The sequence below is a fragment of the Ptiloglossa arizonensis genome, chromosome 3 (assembly GCF_051014685.1).
Source record: "Ptiloglossa arizonensis isolate GNS036 chromosome 3, iyPtiAriz1_principal, whole genome shotgun sequence".
In the NCBI taxonomy this organism is placed as follows: domain Eukaryota; kingdom Metazoa; phylum Arthropoda; class Insecta; order Hymenoptera; family Colletidae; genus Ptiloglossa; species Ptiloglossa arizonensis.
The window spans coordinates 3764537-3786427 of NC_135050.1; the positions used below are offsets into that span (position 1 = coordinate 3764537).

The 21891-nt window shown below is 28.5% G+C and overlaps 2 protein-coding genes and 1 long non-coding RNA gene across 3 annotated transcripts; 2 read left to right on the forward strand and 1 right to left on the reverse strand.

The window, feature by feature from the left end:
- Positions 1–985: 985 nt before the first annotated feature.
- LOC143144314 (farnesyl pyrophosphate synthase-like) lies at positions 986–16867 on the forward strand. Its single transcript, XM_076306611.1, has 7 exons — positions 986–1466; positions 9028–9196; positions 10927–11067; positions 14373–14576; positions 15430–15594; positions 15981–16193; positions 16270–16867. Exons 1-7 carry the CDS (start codon positions 1297–1299, stop codon positions 16468–16470), a joined length of 1263 nt encoding a protein of 420 aa, XP_076162726.1. The 5' UTR covers positions 986–1296; the 3' UTR covers positions 16471–16867.
- On the reverse strand, positions 16361–18523 carry LOC143144315 (uncharacterized). Its single transcript, XM_076306612.1, has 6 exons — positions 18307–18523; positions 18057–18224; positions 17752–17987; positions 17402–17664; positions 17112–17321; positions 16361–17040 (listed from the first exon to the last, which is right to left on the reverse strand). Exons 1-6 carry the CDS (start codon positions 18412–18414, stop codon positions 16892–16894), a joined length of 1134 nt encoding a protein of 377 aa, XP_076162727.1. The 5' UTR covers positions 18415–18523; the 3' UTR covers positions 16361–16891.
- LOC143144319 (uncharacterized) lies at positions 18425–21408 on the forward strand. The gene is made up of 3 exons (XR_012991394.1): positions 18425–18642; positions 19850–20203; positions 20255–21408. It is a non-coding gene; the product is annotated as an uncharacterized LOC143144319 (long non-coding RNA).
- The last annotated feature ends 483 nt before the right edge of the window (positions 21409–21891 follow it).

Sequence of the window (21891 nt, forward strand, 5' to 3'; positions counted from 1 at the left end):
GTATATGTATTAATTGTATTTGATTGTAATTTGTTTTATTTTGTTACGGGAAATAAAATCGTTATATTAAAAATGTGTATATACCTTACCACATCTTATGTTTCAAAATGTATTTTTCAAACATTGTAGATCATTTTCAGAAATAACAAAATAGGTGCTTATTAAAATTCTTTTTCACTTATCAAAGTATTTTACTGACGCCTTTTCGACGTGTTAGTGCAAAGAACACCCCCAACTACAGTGCTGGGCGAAAGTTACTAATTAAATGCAGCACAGGTATATGAAAAATATTATCTGCGTCTGAAAATTTCGTTCAAACGAGTGCGTCCCCTGAGAACATATATCCAGGCACATGCGTTTAACGTTGATAGGAAATCTCACCTTATATAATTCAAAAGGTCGAGTCGCCTTATCATACGATCAGCGGCATAGTAATTTTGTTTCGTCGTATCGTTGTACTTACGCCATCTAACATTTCTGTTGTACAACCAAAAGCTTATCTAAAGGAGGCACGTTTGACGTATTCCTGTCAAACGGCATAATTAATGCTTGTCGTGTATGTAACTGATTTTAAGAGGACTTGTCCATAATATGCAAATGAACAAAGTTATCGCCAATCAGCTTGCGCATCCAACACCATTCTACCAATCAGAAGTTGAAATGCCTCCACACATTTGTAGTAGTATGGACAAGCTAGCTGAAGCCAGTGACATTGAATATGCGTACGAATGTATATAAAAAATGAATGAAACGACTAAGAATACTGGATTGACCTTAGAATATATCTATATGTATATACGATGTGTGTGTGCGCGCGCGCATGCATATATACATATATGTGTATGTACGTATATGTATTCACTCACTATATATGTATATATAGATCTATATATATCTACACATTGATATATATATATATATACATTTGACAATGTGGATCATGTTTGAATAAATAAGTATATATGCATATTTTGTTATATTGGGTATGTGTCACGTGTTCAGTAGTGGTATAAAAGGATGAGTCTCGTTTCATTTTAAAGCATATTAGTATACACATTGATTATGTAGCGCGTGTTAGGTTATGACATTTTCTTTTTCACGATTGAATAAATTGTTGGTAATTCTGTTTGAGATAAAAATCCTTGTTTTGGTTTTACACATGTACTTTTTTATGAACATTTTTATTGAACATAACGTTGATGCTTGACGTGCAAATCGACGGATATAAGAGTTCTTTATTTTTCCACGAAAAGAGGTTACGGACAGGGCATTCGATTATATTTTATATACGTAAAAATGTCTTTCACTTTACAAAAATATGTTCAGTCATTATTTAAGCGAAATTTTTCATATAATCTCGTTACTTCTATGCATATTAAAGATAATACTTTGCGACAATTTAATCAAGCATCCAGTACACGTTTGCTACGTTGCAAGACAAATACACCCATCTCGGAATCTTTTCGGTAAGTAAGAACCTGAAAAATGCATGTTAAATAAAAGCCGTAAATGTGTACATAAACTGAGAAATATAGTAATAGAAAAGATACTATTTAATTGTTAGTACTTTGGAAGCGTAAATATATAATGTATCTATTATTTAAATTATATCTATACTCTAAATTATTAGCATCTAATAATGTCACACTTAATAACACATTAACAATGTTTTGTTAAATATACTTCTAAGTACAAACTTATACGAAAAATATCGAGAATTTTCTTTACTTTTAATAGTCATTAAAATAAACTAAATGATAAGTTAAATGTTAAATGTTAAATTATTATAATTAAACACTGGTTATCTTAATTTAAAAATTCATTACTTTTAAAATTTGACGTGTTTTTGTAAAACAAAATATATGTAAGAATATGTGGAAGAGTAAAGGTCAACTCATTACCTTTTATTACATTATAAGCTATAAATAATTAAGGAATACAAATTGCGGTACTTTGATAATTTGCATATGTTTATTATTAATGGACGTGGATGGTAGGACGAATATAAAAGAAAAGTTAAAGATTTATGTTTTGTAACTTTTTTAATCGTTCAAATTATATATTATAGATCTATAAAATATATTGTGTTTTCTTACGAAAAATTGTTATAACTTTAGATATTTAGGTTTACATATGTATCTCTATAGGTATATATATCTATTAGCGATTAATTAATATAAAGCTTTTAGCTTTACTTGACAATTATTCAGTAAAAAATAAATACACAAATTAAAAGTTTTTAAAAATTACGCAGATATCGATATTATATTATAGCAGATTACTAATTTTATTTAAGAGAAGATTTCAATGAATATATATGTTTTCTATGTTGGTTTATATATATATAGATTTGAATTCATTTATTTGAAATTAAATTAAATACGCAAATTTATTAACCTGTCGCAAGTCCTTAAAATTTGATGAAAGTAAATGTATTCCAATGTAATATTAATACAACACTATTTTTCATATTTTTGTTTTAATTATCATATCAATGAAATCCTCATTAGTTTCATCAGGGTTGCAGTGTATTACTGTTTGCGTTCCACGATGCGTTACCGTTTTTACAATCACTGTAATGGATTTACTAATTTCTGAGCCCAATTCTTCTTTATTACTCTATGGTTTTATATTTTATGTTTTTATAATTTTGCTTTGCAAAACAAAACAAAGTAAATAACTACATGGCCAGCTATGCGAGAATATTGTTTTAGAAGAAGTATTATTTATAAAAATTTGAAATTGAACATTCGTTATGAGTAATAATAAATCAAGATAAAATTCTGATATAGAACAATGTAATTATAAATTTTCGTTTGTTGGACATGTATAAACGTTTCCAATTCGTTTGTGTTTTGTTTCGAATTTACCGAGTCTGCACTAAAATCAACTGACCGTTCAAGGTTACTTCTCCGAACATAAATTGTACCCGAAAAAAACCTGCTTTTTCATTCCAGCTAGTCTCTCTATTTGATAGACAGAGTTTGCATGAAAAGAAGCAGCTCAACAGTATAGTAGAGATAACACTTTGTTGTTATATAGTGATCTTGAACAGTCAGTTGATTCTGTTTTGAATATTGTAATTGGACTTATCAGAAAAAAGTTGTGTCTAGCACATCCTGAAAATATTTGTTATGAATACAAGAAAAAAATTTATACGAAGTATGGGCTATCGTGAATGTTGATTTTATTAGATTTTAAATTCATTTATTAGAAGTTTTACGTTTAGAATAAAATTGATATTTGTTTTGTATTTCTACTAATTTTTACGAGGTATTTTGTGCGGTCTAATAATAATTAATAAACTACTGACATTAAATGGTTAGTCTTTGAATAACCTTGTTGAATAATTTTGTATTTGTTAAGGTTATTTATAAATCTGATTCTAAATCAAACAACAAGTAAATTAGTACATAAAATACTTTCATTTTTAATCGTTCGTTTCATTGTACTTGTATATTTGTCACATTTAGTAGAACATAAAAATAATTGATCGATTAAATTCATGAATATGTTGTACCTGCACCACAGAGTGTACGTCGTTCTTGACTATTTTTGGTACAGAATCTTCTAGTGAAGAATTTTCTAAGAGGGAATCTTTTAATAAAGTATTTTCTTCGTGTGCAGACATGTTATATAGTTGAACTAAATGTGTTAACAGATAAACGAAAATATATCATGTAAAAACCATTTTATCATTTACATGACAATCGCCTGATTGGAGCAACCATTCCATAGCTCACTACGTTGTCATGTGCTTCGATACAAAATTTATTCACATTGAAAGTAGATATACGCTAGCAATTCAAAATGCTTTTACATATTTATCAAAATGTGTTTGTTCATTTCGGAACAATTTAGAGTATCGTGTGTGTGTTTCTTTTTTACTAAAGATTAGATTTACATAAATTTAGGAACTGTGTTCTTTATTTTCTTTTATATCCACTTTTTCATTTTTAACATTTATCTTGAATGGTTAATCAAAACATTTGGAAAAATTCGGCGAGTTGTTTGCTAATCTAAACAAGTACCTTTATTTGCTATTTACGAAGAAAATTAAAAGATTTTTCGTCCGTCCCTATTATGCGCACGATATGTTAATTACAGCGAATAGTGTTTCGTGCATCTAATTTGCGTACTACACGGTGTCTACGTTTAACTGACAACACAAATTTTCCGATAATGTCGTGACAAGTTTTTCAGCTGCTCATTGTACATTCATAATACCGTTTGATTACCTCTAATGCTCTATTTGTTGTCTCTTCTTACATGATATTTACTTCTCAAGGAGAAAAACAAGCATGGTGTAAAAATAAAAGAAGTTATTTGTTTTTATTTTGTGGAGAAGGTCTATTAGAAAAGTATTTTCTTAATGCCAGTACCGTGTGTTCTTTCAAAAATGCATACAATGCATTGTGTTACACAGTCTTTGAAACACCTTATAGTTCGAGCCAGTTTTCAAAGATCATCAGATTAAATTTGACAGAAATTGATCGATTGGATGACTGTTATTATTGAACAAATTAATGATAAATTCAGCTCGGTACAAAAGTATAACGAACGATTCAGACTCAATTAATGAATTCATCTTAAGTATACTTATTAACCAAATCACGGCAAAGTGTTTAAAATAATTAAAGAAAAATTGTTCAACTTAAAGTATCTCAAATGTTTTGTCCCTAAGCATTATGCTCTGACTTACAAAATTCGCTGCAATTTTTATTCAATATTTTTAGTATTTGGACTTGCTAAAACAATTCATGGAATGCAACATTTTCATTCATTTAGACCAACAGACTTAATGTCTGATTTATCAACTAAAGTCTATTTTTACAAGGAAAAATTAAAATTTGTAAAAATTTAGTAACTGCATAAGTAGTTATGTGTTTAATTAATAAACACTCATCGATATGGTACAATATTTATTTAATCTGGCACATCACATTTTATCAGGATGAATGAATGTTCATCAGTGTCTCGTGGTTTCCATTGAATGGTAATACCTTGAATGTTTTCAACAATAAATGCCAGGCATCTCTACACTTTATCGTTTTTGATGTTCATCTCGAAAACCATAAGAGACAACCAATTAAAACGTTTGGAAAAAGTAATTTGTATTGTAGCGGGGTGTTTATTTATTGACGATAACTACATTTATTTGTTGCTTAAGAATATATCTTTTGAATTTCGAAAAACGTTCGTTATCTCTATCGTTCCACTTCTGGATTCTTCGTACATACATCTGAAAATACATATTGTTTGTCCCTTAAATACAACAACAAGGCCTGATGTAGAAGTAGGAGAAGTATTGTGTGATTTATAGTTGAGAAAGTCTTGAATGGCTAATCAAGTTTAATCCAACTATAAAATCTTTAGTTACAATATATGTGTGTGTGCAACGTAAATCATACAACTTGTCTAACCTAATTATTTACTTCAGTAGTAGCGCAACATAAACTTTTTTGTTAAATTACATATTCTAGTATTTTATAAGGTGTACATTTTTCTAGAATTAAAATTAAAGTTTCTCTGAAAATTAAAATTTCTCTGAAAATTAAAATTAAAATGGTTGAAAAATAAAATGTATTATGGTTGGAAAAAATATTGATCACTCATAGACAATTACCCCACTATGAATCAGATTAAGCACTATTGCTACTTGCAATACAATACTAGTTTGCTTATCGATTTGAGATGCCCGGTTGCAAGTTTGTGTTTGCATTATATTCCAAATATGAGTAAACAAATGAAATAATTCCGGTAGCTCAGAGATCTTAAATGGCCAGTTTCCTATCCTAAATAAAACCCTTATTTCATTATTTTTCATTTTACTTTATATCAGTGTTTCCCAACGTGGGTGATAGGCATCCGGGACGTTAACACATAAAAATCTAATTGTCCGATCGATTTTGTTATGTCGTCATCCTTTATTCGAATAAAATTTTGTCCACCATTGCTGCTAGCCACCCATCAAAGCAAATGGGCAACCTTTCGACGTTATCGTGAATACAATTTATTTTGTAGGTTTATACTGTTAAGGATAATTAACAGTATAACTCTTTATTTACTATTGATAAGAAATATAAAAGTATCGAAATGTCTGCGAATAACTAGTTTCTCTAATGTACCGTCTTATCGCCAACGGATGCGTGTATAGAAAGTACTCCATAAAAGCCATAAAATCACTAGGAGACATTCAACGAGTGTGCATGATCAATTGAGACTAAACATCGCATGTATCGTTATTAGAGAATATGTATTGTGTATGTTATTAGTGTGGCTTAAGTATACAATCAATAAGATTTATTTCATTTAATTTTTTCGTTATTAGAAAAGGTAAAGAAAACGTTTATTTAATTTTTTATATAAAATTTAATTCTCTTTAAGAATTATTGAACAAATTTTTAAACACTTTTACAAATAACAAATATATATTAGAAAAATAGAAAAAACTATAACTAGTAACTATAGTTATCCATGAACCTTTTGCTCAAAATTGAATCAAATCTTGAGATAAGAATACAAAATTGAAATATAAAATTTCATTGAAATTTATTCAGCCATTTAAATATGTTAATATATATATTCACGTTATATTGGATCACAAAAAACCTTGTCGTACTACTACTATTGGTGCACAGTCGCCACTTGTAGAGAAGGGGTTCCTTTGTAAGCGTACTTAATCCACAGGAAGAGATATTCATCTGTGTATGTACATATGTAGTGTGGCCAGATTTATTTTGACCGAGTATACATTAGGGTAGTCCTTAACTATAAGGATCAACACTTTTTTTTTCGAATTTTATTTGTGCTACCCCCCTAGATTATTACACTAGGTGATTAAATAATATGTGTAAAATTGAAAAATAATTGCACGTCAAGGTTGTTACTATTTTCATAATGTGTCATATAAGTACTTGATATTAGGGAAAAAAGTGTGGTTTATATATCAGATTGTCGGAAAGATTGTTTAACTATTTTATGTAAAATTTAATTCTCTTTAAGATTTATTTAAAATATTCTTGAAATTTGGTGCAAATAAGGAATATACAGAGCATCCAAAAATTATGGGACAAGTGCAAATACGAAACGCGTAAAGTCCTCGTTAAAAAGAAAAATTGAAATGTCTACCATTTTGTAATTTGAGACTTTTTTTCGAGATACAAACAATTAACGTAATCTATGCACACGCTATTTATATTAAAGGAGCTTCAAATTGTAAAATGATCAGGGACTTTTCGATTTCTGTTTGTCACGAAGAATTTGTATGTTTCGGCTTATCTCAAATGTAGGATACTCTATATATCAGACAAACGAAATTGAGATAAGAATATAAAACTTGCACATACATACATATCGTACATACGTAAGTAAGACGATCACCTTCTGTAAGGTGACTCGATTGTTATTAAACAATTTTAAAAAATTCGGGACGGATATTGTATAGGTCAAGGGAGAGTTCTCCACGGTGTGGGGAGGTATAAAGCGTCGGTCCTTGAGAGATCGTCGATGAGAGAGTGTAATAAATCAATCAGAAAAAGGGTCGTTGATTCTTTGACTCACGATCGTCCAGATCATCTTAGCCCTCCTCCTACGTGTAAAACAAATTTTATTCTTTCATCTCTTTCCATTAATGGATTTTAAAATATCTTGTGACTCAATATCATTTAACACTTTTGATGAGATATCTCGCGAGTAAATGTCGTCTGAAATTTATACAGGTTTTAAACATACGTAAACAAGTGTATTTATACTTTTTTATATCGTGTAGCCATGCATTGAAATTGTACCGGTACATTTATCGTATACGAATCTTTTGTTTCTCTTATATTAGTCTCGATGCGTTATTTGGAAGTTCAGTAACAATATTCGGGCAAAAGGTACGAAATTAGATTATAGGTGTAAATGATAGCAGTGATTAACAAGCGATATCATACGAAAGTAAAACGTACAGAGTGGGGCAATAATATCGATCGTTTTCATTATCGCCGTTATTTTTAGAGATACAAAGAAATTTTATTCATTTTATAAATTGTGCGGTATTAAGGAGACCATAATATGCCTTGTAATAATTTTTTTTTTATGAACAGTAAAAGATTTTCGAAGGGTTCTAGTTCATCTATACTTTTTGAAATAGTATGCTATACTTTTTTCTCCGTATTAGAATAGCAAATATTTAAACGATTTCAACCATATATATATATACAGAAGATGCAAAGATGTGTTTGCAACGATGTGAGTAGTACTAGTATTCGTTCGAGTTACCCACTGTACCACCCTGTGTACTGCACAATCTGATGGTAATGTTTCGTGATCGGCCAGACTAGACAAATTTATCGAACAACGGAAATGGAAAATTCTGATATATAATATATATATTTTATAATTTAATATAACTTAATATAATTTGTGTGTGTGTGCGTGCGTGCGCGCGCGCGCGTGTGTGTATGATACACCTTTTACATTTATTTTAAAATTTTTTCAATGGATCGTTATTGCTATCGCTGTCATTCAAGTAATCTGATTCCGTACTTTCCCCTTGTATATCGTTATTAGACATCTAAATAACGAATCCAGAACAATATATGACGAATATAAAACTGATAAACAACTCACACAGAACAAATTTACCTTTACAATTTCAATATTTCTCGATACACGGTTGGCAACATGCAATGTGCGACTTAGGAATGTACGAAGGTATAAACATATGCACGAAATATCTCGTTCATGGGTGCGAAGAAGTTAATAGTCAAAACATTCTCAGGGAGTTTCAAGACTAAGTATTTTTCCATCGGAAAAAATTGTTTCGAAATTTTCCTTAATTACAATACTTTCCTTTCTTCTAGGCTGAAAAGTAAAAATTTTCTTTCTATTATTATATCATAAGATTAATAGTTTGGATATTATACCGAACGACTCTTACTCGGGTTATCCTGTTTTCTAGACATTGCAGTTTCTTTCCGATTTATTATAATTTTAAAGTAAAGAAAAAAAGCTATTATCATTAAACTTTTAAATCTTTAGATTAACAAATGACGCTGCAAGATCATTGTGTTTCATTCCTCGGTCCACATTCGTGACGAGCAAAGATGAAAGTCGGGAAATGATGGCTGTGTGGCCAGATATTGTTCGTGATCTCACAGATGCTGGTCGTAATTTTGACATTCCGGATGTTACCAAATGGACGGCAAAGGTACCCCTTCTGTAAATTGAAAATTATAGAATATAATATTCTTCGTTACTTAAAACAACACGTATAAAGTGTTCAAAAATTATAGGACAAGCTGAAACATATCAATTCTTTGCGTAAAAATTTTAAGATATAAATTTCTGTGAGTTATGCTTGTTAAACAGCCGAATGCACGAAGCATACGTAAGCATTCGTATACGGGTCTCGTATTCGTACACTGCTCTCGTATTCGTATTCGTAAGATGCTATTTGACATAATACAGTAAATTCTCGTTGTGATCATCAGATTTGATAAGCTATATTATCATCCGGAGTCCCACTAACTGGACGAATCCCTTTTGGAATCAGTGAAATTTGAAATACGACATGACTACACGTAATGAGATTTTTCTGATGAAAATAATACCAAACGCAATGTGATTTGGATCATTTTTAGACATGAACCGCTATTATGAATACAAGTTAACAGTTTCGAACAATTCCAAATTTTAAACGCACAAAATAAAAATCTATGTACATCTTACTCAGTCTCGTTTTCTCGGATTTGTTCTTCTTTCTTCTTTCTTCTTTCTTCTTTATTTAGTTTTATTATTTCTTCCACGTTTCCCTTTTCTTCGACTGTCGTTCGCTCTTTCTCATTCTCTTTCACTTTACAGCTCTCTTCTTCGGCTACCATTGTCGACAAAGTATAAAAACGATCGGATCGCTCGCAAAGTACACGTTGTAAGACTCTGCGAAGTCCCAAATAGCGAGAATTTACTGGATCTCGGAAATTATTATGTATAGGGTGAAAGTTCAAATACAAAAATTGTGTATTTTTAAACGACGAATTTAGCTACAGATCAGATTCAGAAAAATCCATTTGTTTAAATTTAAGCAAATTAAAAAAAAAACAATAATTTTTATTATAATTCGGGAGATAAAAATTTCGAAACATCTATGTTTCGTACCATAGTTTGGACTTCACACACGCATAATTTTACATAAAAATTGATACAAAATTTAAAAAAATGAACAGAAACGTATTAATCTTTAATATATTATTCTAAAAATAGAGGTTTCTGAAATCTACTTACGTAACGAAATTCTTTATTTGGTCGTACACACTTTTAAAAAGTACATTTTTTTCTTACACGCAATAGTTCCTGAGATATTAGATCAAATAGATTTTTCACCCTAAATTTTGATCATTGTTTTTACCTCTCCAGTATGCATATTTACTGATAAAAATAGTAGGTATGCATCGAAGAATATTCTCATAAGAATTATTTTATGCAAAGATTTCATAAGAATTGAGAATAATATTTAGATGGAATAATATTTTCTCGTTAAACTTTGTAGCATCAGCCACAGATAATTATATTAATTATTTACGACAGTATTTGTGATTGTGGATGATTTGTAATTTTAATCGAGAATGAAAAGTGTTATTTTGTTACAAAACAATAAAGTGGTTGTGACATTTAAAAGTTCAGAAATTTCTGTGCATCGAAATAAATCGTACAAAATTTGTATAAATCATTTTGTATATTATTAAATATGCAGAAATAAAGTAAAAGTATAAGGATGGTTTCAATTTTAATTATTATAGAAGTACAAATATATACTTTTATAGTTATTTATCATTTTATTGTATAACATCAGGGAAACATATGATGTGTTAGAAAATGAATAAATAATGTAAGTACTCGATAACAAGTGTTAACAAAAGATATGTTTTTCTCAATCATTAGGTACTACAATATAATGTACCTACGGGGAAAAAAACTAGGGCATTAGCGCTTATGCTTGCATACAAATTATTGGCTTCACCAGAACAGTTAACAGAAGAAAATATTCGTTTAGCACGAATTTTAGGTTGGTGCATGGAGTTGGTACGTAACTTTTTATTCTATTTTACATCGTTTTTAAAACCAATTAAGTTTTTATTCATAGAATTCAATTTATATCTATTTATAATTTAGTGCAATGTAAAAGGTGCAATCCTTTAAATTACGATTGCATAACAGGCGTTACAGTAGCCACGTTTGGTTATTGCGTTTATGTCCTTCAATCGTAGTTCATAGTATTGTGAATAGATAAGATGTTGGCACAATAGAAAAGAAAAATTGTTCGCTCGTTTCATCCAATTCTCTTCTATTTGAATGTTCTCAGTGCTCGTAATGCATAACAGTAGAATCTCTGTGTTTGCGAGAAAATATGATAAATATATTTCTATAATATTCAAAACTGCAGATAAGGAATCTTACTGCATTAGCAAAATGTTATTCTATTCATATATATGTATATAATAGGATTGAAAGTATTTTTAATATTTAAAAAATTTGTAATTATTAAACAAAGAAAATTAAGCTTTTTTTTTAGTGCAATCACTCTATTGTGATAAATAGTTTTGCTTCTGATTAAATATTACACGGTTTACAATATTTATAATAGTGAAAAAAATATAATTAATAAGAAAAGAGTGTCGAGAAGCGTTAAATAACAAAGGAATATATCTATTAGGTTGTTCGAAAAGTCATTTCGTTTTTTTTTTGGTGAAAATGAAACACGATTTTTTTAGAGTGTATAAACATTTTATTAAATTATATATTATCCATTTTGGAAAACGAAATGACTTTCCGAACAACCCAATAATTGTTAACGTTACATATTTATTTACAGTCAGAAAGGCATAGTATGGTGAATTTTTTCGTTGAGTGTGTTAAATAATAAAATAATTATTTATTTATTTTTATTAGAAGGAATATACTGGATGCCCGCAAAGTATAGGACAATCGAGCAAGAGGTAATTATACATGAAAAAGTAAATCGAAAATGAACGTTTTTTCGATGAACGCTTTCGAGAAAACTGATTTTGAAAATGTATCAAGTATGCGTGAACTTGAGGAAAGATTCTCGTGTAACAAGTTTAAAAGTTATAAAATGATCTTTATAAACTTTTCATGAGAAAAGTTGACTACTATTAATGATGATAACTAGACTTTATTTATGAAATTTCAGATTCGACTATTTATTAGTTTCCGAGATATTGATAAAAATACTTTGATAATTACATAGAACAGTGGCAACTTCTCCGATTTGGATAATTTCGAAATATGTTGTCAAGGTCATCATTCTGAACAACATTTTTCTATACACAATATACCGCTCAGTTTTTAGTTTACGAAATATTTTCAAAAACCTCCTATTACTATCGCTATAAATTTTGTCGAAATATTGGTAAATATTGTTTTCGAGGATGTTTAAAACATCAATGCGTGGGCGAGTGAGGGGCTCTGTAACCCGATACTATAAAAGGACCTAGCTCGGACGAACTCTGATCCGTCTTTCTGTCCCAATTAGGGGAATATTAAAGTACATACCGTGGAATTGTACTTGCTTAGAATTAACAACTTACCAGAATTAACAACTTACATCTTTTATTGTTATTAACAAGTATTATTTAGAACCATTTATTATCACTGTCACCAATATAATTAATGTATTTCACGCCAAACTCTTCTTAAGGTAGCATAAAATATAATATTATAAATATCTTGACATAATATGACTTGGCTATTAAAACTTATCACCACAGATAGAAACGGTCCACGGTATTGCTTCAATAACGAAAGTTTTCAAGTAGTTGTATTTTCTAGTATAGTTTCAGTCACGCGGTTATAAAAATGTTTTCTACTTTTTCAATGCGAAGTCCATAATACACGATCATAATATAGACGGCTACTATATGATATATTTTTACAACTATTCGCGTACATTACAAAAATTCACGTTCCGCATTGAAGCTGATTTTATTATACCAACGCTAACTTTTATTGAAAGAATCTTTATAGTTTACGTTGGCAAATTTATAAAGATGCGAAACAATAAATTGTAAAAAAAAGTATAAAAGAAATTTTTTAACATATTGTCTAAACAAATTAATATTTTACAAAACTCTTTGAACGCTTAAATTCCTTATTCAAATGTTCGCAATATTTGTTTAAACAACTTCTTTTTATATCTCATAATTTTCGAGATATTGAGGAAGATGTATTTTTCTCCTCCAACTTTGTGGGCTGATTTCATGTTTTAGATATGCTAAGTGTACGTTTAGATAAAAAAATACTTTTCAAAAATGAAATATTATTTTTAAAAATTTTATTTATAATTTTTTATTTACTTTTTCATGTAGAATTATTCTTTGTTCGAAAGTACTACACTTCGCGGGACACCATATATATCAATAAGTTCTCAAGATATGCGAATTTGTAAATATGCAGTTGAGCCTTCACTTACAGTATCCGAAAAAAGTATTCGTACACCACTAGGTGCTCCACTTTGAATGGCAATAACTTTGTTTGTAAAACATTTATTCAACAATGAAATATAATAAAATGTAGAAAAGTAACTCAGCTTTTAAATGATATTAAGGTCTAAACATTTTATTACAGGATATAAAACAAAATTCTTAGCGAGTACAAAAACCATGGGGATAAAAGTATTCATATAACTGCCATCTATTGATAGATCATATTTACAATAAAATGAGGGGAATCCTGATGTGCATATATTTTTGTTTCATTTCGGTTAGTATTATTCTATCCATAATAATCAAATGTCATGTATTGTTAGAATGTCTACCAGACGCAAAGAAATGACGTTAAAAGAAAGGAATATCATAATCAATCTGTCTGAAAATGGAAATTCTTTTAGAAAAATTAGTGAATTGGTTTATTAAAGAAAGTAAAAGTCTACTATATGAATACTTTTTTCTCTGATGATTTCTGTACTCGCTAAGAATTTTGTTTTACATCTTGTAATAAAATGTTTAAACCTTAATAAAATACTATATCATTTAAAAGCTGTGTTGATTTTCTACATTTTATTGTATTTCATTGTTAAATTAATGTTCTACAAAGTTATTGCTGTTCAAAGTAGAACACCTAGTGGTATATAAATACTTTTTTTGGTACTGTATGTTCTTATGTTCACATATTTTGTATGTGTGTATGTATTTGGATATCCAATAAAGTTTTTTTGAATAAACGAAATTATTCAATGAAAGTTATAAAGAAAAAAAACATTTTGTTTACTGAATATTGATAATAATGTGTGCCACTTTTTATTAGTCTAAAAATTAAGAATTTGATTTTTTTCGTTGTGTATAAAATAATATATAAATTTTATATTATAGTTGCAAGCATTTTTGCTCGTAAATGATGATATTCAAGATCAATCAAAGACTCGACGCAATCAACCATGTTGGTACTTACACGGTGATGTTGGATTAACAGCTGTTAATGATAGTATGTTATTATCAGGATGTTTATATCAACTCATAAAATTACACTTTAAATCGAAAGATTATTATGTAGATCTTTTAGAATTATTCCAAGAGGTGAGTAGTAACTTTTTGTATCTGAATAGAAGGTGTTTGAAAAGTTGTATAAGAATAGGGTGATTATTTTTGACCAAATAAATTGCAATTAAAGAATTAATTTTTTTGTACGAAATCTTGTGTTTGAAAGAAAAAACTTCACAATTCAATACAGTATGTACGTACTTAATGAAGGTTTAATAAAACAGAATTCATTATGGATTTCTACTATATTTTCATGAAAAATTATAAATTGATATAATTAGAGAAAATATAATTATTTTAGTCTTTATGACATACAGAGATTTTTATTCTCAAGATGAAAGTTATGTGAATTGTTGGTGACATAGACCAATTATTTTATTCTCGAAATTATCTAATGGCACTCTCTTTTAATTATCTGTGACTTTTGTTATTCTCTATTATGTCTTAATATAAATTTTTAACTGTATTTTGTAATAGCAAGAACAGTTTGTTTGGAACTTTTTGCCCATGGTACACATACTTGCAAGTTATCAGTGACTGAGTAGTTATTTTCCTACAAAATGAAGTTTTGCAGAAGAAAAGTTTATTCTGCTAATGGCTGTATGATGATTTTCAATTTTCTTAGTATACTTCTTTTCAATAGAACGACATTACTTATGTCAATGTTTTCTAAAGTGAGGGGCGCGAAAGTAAATATTATCAAATGTATACAAATCCGAATAAAATAAATATTTCTCTATATTAAAATTTATTATTTTTCTCGAGCGCGGAAATTAATTTTTTTTTAGGAAGTCACCCTCCACAAATTTGGAAACCACTGACTTATGTGGTATATTTATAAATATACGAATTATGAAATTTATGATTTATAGTATAATGTTCATTACAGACTACATTAAAAACGGCATATGGACAATGTCTAGATATATTATCAACAAACTTTGGAAAAAGACCAAATCTAGATCTCTTTACGATGGATCGATACAATTCCATTGTTAAATACAAAACAGCTTACTATACATTTATAGCGCCAGTTACAGCTGCTATGCTCCATGTACGTTTAATTTATTATGTAACTTTCCTTTTTAAAAAGAGTTTAAACTAAAGGTCGTGGTTTTAAATGTGTATTAAAATACACGTGTACCGTTTATTAAAAAATTAATTATTCGTATTTTAAATATATGTGTATTCGAAGTGTAAATGTCCGTGTACGCGGATATTTATGTGTGTATACATATGTGTACATATATGTTTTTATAAATTGATTAACATAAACATATTAAGTATGTAAATGTATTATTTGTAATACAAAATACCTGTGTAATATATAATTACACGGTTTAATGTTCGACGTCGATAATTACATGTGTACGTATAAAGGATCTCTAGTTTAAACTTATTCAATTTCTTTTATGTAATGTTATTTTTACAATTTTATAGGCTGGTATAAAAGATTCAGAGGTGTATAGACAGGCAAGCACCATTTTGTACGAAATGGGTCACTTTTATCAAGTTCAAGATGACTACTTAGATTGCTATGGTAATCCAGGAACTACTGGAAAACATGGTACAGACATAGCAGTAGGAAAATGTTCATGGCTTATCGTTGTAGCTTTACAACGTGTTACATCACAGCAACGGAAAATTTTAGAGGTAAACACGCTCTTAATAAGATTATTATTTGTTTATTAATTGAGTGTAACTACTAGTAATTTTTGGTAATATGTAGGAATGTTATGGAAAAGCGGATGAAGAAAAGGTGAATCGTGTGAAACAATTGTATGATGAGTTGGGTTTATCAAATATGTATTCCATTTACGAAGAAGAAACGTATAATTTATTACACACGCACATACAGCAGATATCGCGTGGACTTCCACATGAACTATTCTTAAAATTATTGGAAAAAACATACCGCAGAGTAGCTTAAAGGTTGATTACACGATTTAAATAAATGGACTGATTTACTACTAATTTCAAAAAGGTATACGACATGCTTCCTTTATTGTGCTATAGTTCAAAGATATATAGGGACCAATAATAAACGCATTTAATTTTTTTTTTTAATCAGAATTTATCATAATGTTGAATCAATAAAATTTTTATAACAGTTGTCAAATAATTTGTGCATAACATCAATAATAATAAAAATGTATTAATAAATGTTAATTCCATATTAAGAGGATAGAACATTTTAAGGTATTTTATATGGTATACACATAATGTATGATACAAATATATTTATAAAATTTTCTTTTTTCCTTTTATAAACACTTGTATGAATTTGATATTCATGTTTGTATTTTTTTAAAATTAAAACGATAGTACAATAAATTTTATAATTCAATTTCCTAATGTTTAATTTTCCTTTTACGTCCATGTGGTTGAATTTTTCTTATATTTCTTCGAATTTTCGAACGCATAATTTGTTTTAATTGTGGTCTAAGATCTTTAAGATCATTATCTGGTACAGATTCTTTGGAGAAAAAATTCACTGCCTCTAAAATTTGTTAAACATTACAATTTGTAAGATTATTTTCTATTGCTATCTATATTTGTTACAATACGTACCATTAAAACGTATATCATTAATATCAAAGAAAAAACGATTTGTTACTTTAACTAAATGATTTGTATGTTGTTCGTTCTTCGGCTCTATTTCTTCATTATCATTTTCATTGTCAGATGAATCATACTTAAATGGGTTTTTTGTTTCCAAATTAAAATGAAATTTTGTATGTTTTGAAGAATCTATGGTAGATGCATTATATTCATGATCTCCTAAAAGTATATAAAAATATAACAACAATTATTGTAAAATAATTATTAAGAGATGCAACACACATACAATAGAAACTAACTCTTTTCATTGATTTCATCTTTTTTATATGTTTTTAGTAAACTAAACTGGCCTCCTTCTTTGAAACTTTTTGAGAGTGATTCTGACACTGAAAAGTAGACATCTTTTGACACTTCTGTTACTGAATTTTCAACATTGTCTTCAATGATGTGTTTGAGTTTTTTCTTCTTTTTAACATTTTTGGTATCTATTTGCGGCTTCTCTGCAATAATTTCATATTCTTTATGATTGATTTCTGTAGGATCGTATCTAATCATTTGTTTTCTAAAAAATTAGAAAAATCATGACCGAAAAATGCATAAACATATTTATACACATCTTTTGTATGTTATTGATTATTTGAATGTGTACCTTGCAAATTTTGAATCTTTAGTTGTCTTCTTATTCTTTGAAGTAGTTTGTATCGGTACTCCTAAAATATTTTCTAAAATATCTAATTGCCATTCTTTTTCCTTTTGCAACTCAGATTCGTTGTTACTATTATTTTCTGTCATAATATTTTCATCTAATATAGAATCATCTTCCATGAAACGTTCATCTAGTTTAAATCTTTTGTCATTTCCTAAAATAATACTTTGTCCACCAGGCTGAAATTATTATCTGATCAATAATAATTATTTCAACTGAAAGTTTCAAACTCGAGATATTTTTCTTACCTTTTTTGTAATTTTAAATGTATTATCATCCCAAAGTGATTCATTGTTGTCATCATCACCATCAAACAAATCATACTTTCTTTTTCCTATTTTTGTCTTAATTTTGGGTTCAATCACTTTATCAATATCTTCATCAAACACTATTTTATTTTTATTTGTTTTGTTATCCTGTAGGAATGAATATATAAATATGTTACGTTATGAAAAAGTAAAGAAAAATTCACAATAATAATTGAAATAAAATATCTACCAAATTCTTTAATGCATTTTGCACTATCAATTCATTGGCCCTAAATTTTTCTTTCTTTTGCTTCAATGATTGTAGTCGCTTTTTTTCTGAATCATGAATTCCATTCATTTTTGGATTCGCAACGTACTCGTACTTTAGAGTATCCAGTTTTTAGTTTACTTAAATAAATTTTAGGTTACATTAATTGAAACGATTGGGGTAGCACTGCTGATAGTGGCCAAATGTAGCACTATGGGCTAGCCGGCGCCATATTCAATTTTCCCATTGCCACACAATTATTGCACAAGTCGCATGTGTGAATTTGCACTTTGCAGCTTCGGGAATTCAAAAAAGAAGGTGAGTTCCCTGTCGTTCTGAAAAGCCCTAAAGCTTGATTTGTGGGTAGATGCAATGTCTTGCGCATATGAGTATTTGGGACAAACTTATAATTTTTAAACTAATCAATTTTCAACATAAGGACCATAAAACTTTTTTTAAAAAAGTAAAGTAGTACGTTCAAAAGAGAAGTCGAAAATAAAATTATTTACTGAATATAATTAAATGAAACTTAAATGTATCGATTGTATGTAAAGTAATAAAGGATTAATGTTAATATTTATTTACAAAATTATCTAATCAAGATTCTGAATTCTTTTCTGATATAGAATTAGAGGAAATACATTTCGTTCCTACAACTATATTACATCTGTTAATAATTACGATACAAACGATCTTTTTAATGAAAATTCTACTCTTCAATAGTTTTCATGAACTGCGTCTCTTTCGAAACATCCCTTTAAATAAAATACATTCTAAATATTCGAAAATTTTTATCCAAAAATCTACTGTTAGACTAGGTTTATTAAATATTTTATAAAAAAAACTTCTCAGCAGTTTTGTGGATACTACAATACCCATTAAAAGCAAGATATATGTGAAATTTAAATTAGTAACATAAACATTCTGGCAACAGCATGTATAAAAATGTGCACCAAAATTTAAAATTCTAATGTCATTTTTAATAACAAATTGGTAAATTCGGAAAAAATTATGGATAGTATTAAAATTTTAAGTAAATTTATGTTATATGCAAGGTAGCTTCAGACTAGTAGATTTCAAGAAACTGCTTTAAGCAAGAACTTTTTAAGAGAAAAACTCTGTACACTTTAACAAAATTTGCACAAACTTTGCACATTTGTTTATGCTTTTCATCTGCGGAAAAATATATTATGTACTTTTTTAAGTGTATTGACACAAAACATTTATTCACTATATGTAAATTTTCCTATAAGTATACTCTTAATAGTATAATCAAAATATACGAATGATATTTTCTTAGACTGTCTCACGAAGAGAAAGATATTTTTTTGAATGAACTATTAGGAGAAGAAGAAAAATCCTCCATAAGTTAAATGAAGATGAAAACTAGTTTTCTCGAATGAAACAAGAATCATTAAACACAAACATTTTTGATAGTAATTAAAATTTTTTATTTCTTTCAACAATTATATAACATGATCGTAAATTGTTAATCCTATTAATTTAATTCAATACAAAATTACAGATACAAACTAATGGAAGATCGAGCAAGCGAAGCATCAGTCAAAAAAGGATTTGAGAAACAGGGGGATCTTACATATTTAGATGATTCAAAAACAATGCAATACTGTTGAACCAACAATAATCTTTTTCATTGCATGCTCTAATTTGTAATATTCTTTGCCAAGGAAGTAGTATCTATTGCAATATTCTCCATTCTCTGTACAATCGAGTGCACTTTTTTTGACAAAATAATCAATATTCCTATATGGATGAATTTCATGCTTTTATAGGTATCTTGATTAGAGACAGTGTAAATAATTCTGCCAAGAACCAGACGTTGAAGACGTAAAAAATGAATTTCCCTCATCTAGCTAGAGTAAGTATAGGTTTGAATAAATTCTGGAACGAATAATAAATGGTAAAACAGTTTTTATAGGCGACGCATGAAGAATCTACATAAAAATGAACGATAAAAATCTGGTTACATTTTTGTCTTATTACTTAGTGTCTGGTAATTATACTAAATAACTAAACTATCATGGGACATCTTATATACAGAGTATGGCATACATAAAACTGAAACGCATACTTAAAAATTGTTCCAAAAGAAGCGATATACAGTGTTTAGGAAAAATAATTGTAACAATAAGCATTGCATAATAAAAACAAAAAATTACCTAACAAGGACTACCTACATTGCAATATTTTTTGATACATATTGACAATTAAACGAAACAATATTTTCAAAAATATATTAATTAAAACATTTATGGTATACAAACTTTGAGTTAAGTACATGTCACAGAAGTACATGTACGTATACAGTGCTGGACAAAAGTATTGGCACAGCATGATTGTTCTGATACAAATGCTTACAACTATTAAACAAATTGATTTAAAGAAAAAACTTCTTGACATATTCACTTATTATCTATCCTAGTTTATTACGTAACAAAAGTAACAGTATAAATAAAATAATATACAAAATAATAAGGAAAACATATTTCTTGAGCATTTTATGGATGGACAAAGAATACAACAATAGAATAAACAATGTATCATAGCCGTTTTCAACGATTTTCGATCGTCATTTGAAAATAGCGAAGGGGAATCTCTCGTTAGTCATTTATCATAACGGTTGATTAATGAAATTAGAGACTTCATTTATCAAACAACAAAAAACCAAGAAAGAGTGTCTAGAAAAATGAAAGAGACCACAACTGAAGAAAGAAAAATAATATTAAATTTATACAAGATGAACAAATCTTACAACAAAATTGCACAAATTATAAACAGAAGTTGTTTTACTGTGCGTTCAGATATAAAACGCTTTAAAAGTGAAAACAATTTGGAGAATTAAATTAGGAGTCCCTCCTAAATTAACAATCCGAGAAAAGAAGTAATAATAAACATTGCAAAGAAGGATCAAAAAATTAAATCGACTACAATTAAATCAATGTTAAAAGCTGAGTGTGAAAAAGATAAGTACTAAAACGTAGGGTATTGAAAGATGCCGGTTATTCTGTCCGTCTAGCATGAAGAAAACCCTACATCAGTAAGATAAACCAAAAGAAAAGAACGGAATTCGGGAAAGAGTTTGTTACGAAAGATATTTTTTCTCCTGGAATATCTTCAAAATGGAAAGATATGAAAGAAAGTTGATAAAAGTCTAAATACATCTAGAAAACTATGTATCTATATATCTCTAGAAAACTATATATCTATATATATCTAGAAAATTATGTATCTATATATATGTAGAAAATGATGTATTTATATATATCTAGAACACTATATATCTATATATATCTATATACATATACACATATACATCTAGAAAACTGTGTATTAACAATTATCGAAAAACCCATGCCTTTCAAGTTGTTTAAACATGTCGATTGTCAATCAATGTCATTAAGGGAGAAATTTCATCGTATCATCCAACTACTCTGTTGTTTTATCTGCCTACAAGTATTGCATTTTAATTCATTAATTGTTTGCGAAACTTTCCAAATCGCGTTACTTTCATTCTAGTTGTTCGAATAATTCAATTTGACTTGAACA

Bases quoted from the DNA above. Each gene is read 5' to 3' on its own strand.
- LOC143144314 (XM_076306611.1), top strand. From the start codon at position 1,297: ATGTCTTTCACTTTACAAAAATATGTTCAGTCATTATTTAAGCGAAAT. The intron at 11,068-14,372 runs GTACGTAACTTT...TTTATATTATAG, and splicing joins TAGGTTGGTGCATGGAGTTG to TTGCAAGCATTTTTGCTCGT. The intron at 15,595-15,980 runs GTACGTTTAATT...ACAATTTTATAG, and splicing joins TTACAGCTGCTATGCTCCAT to GCTGGTATAAAAGATTCAGA.
- LOC143144315 (XM_076306612.1), bottom strand. From the start codon at position 18,414: ATGAATGGAATTCATGATTCAGAAAAAAAGCGACTACAATCATTGAAG. The intron at 17,665-17,751 runs GTACACATTCAA...CTAATTTTTTAG, and splicing joins AAAGATTCAAAATTTGCAAG to AAAACAAATGATTAGATACG. The intron at 17,322-17,401 runs GTTAGTTTCTAT...ATATACTTTTAG, and splicing joins AGATGAAATCAATGAAAAGA to GAGATCATGAATATAATGCA.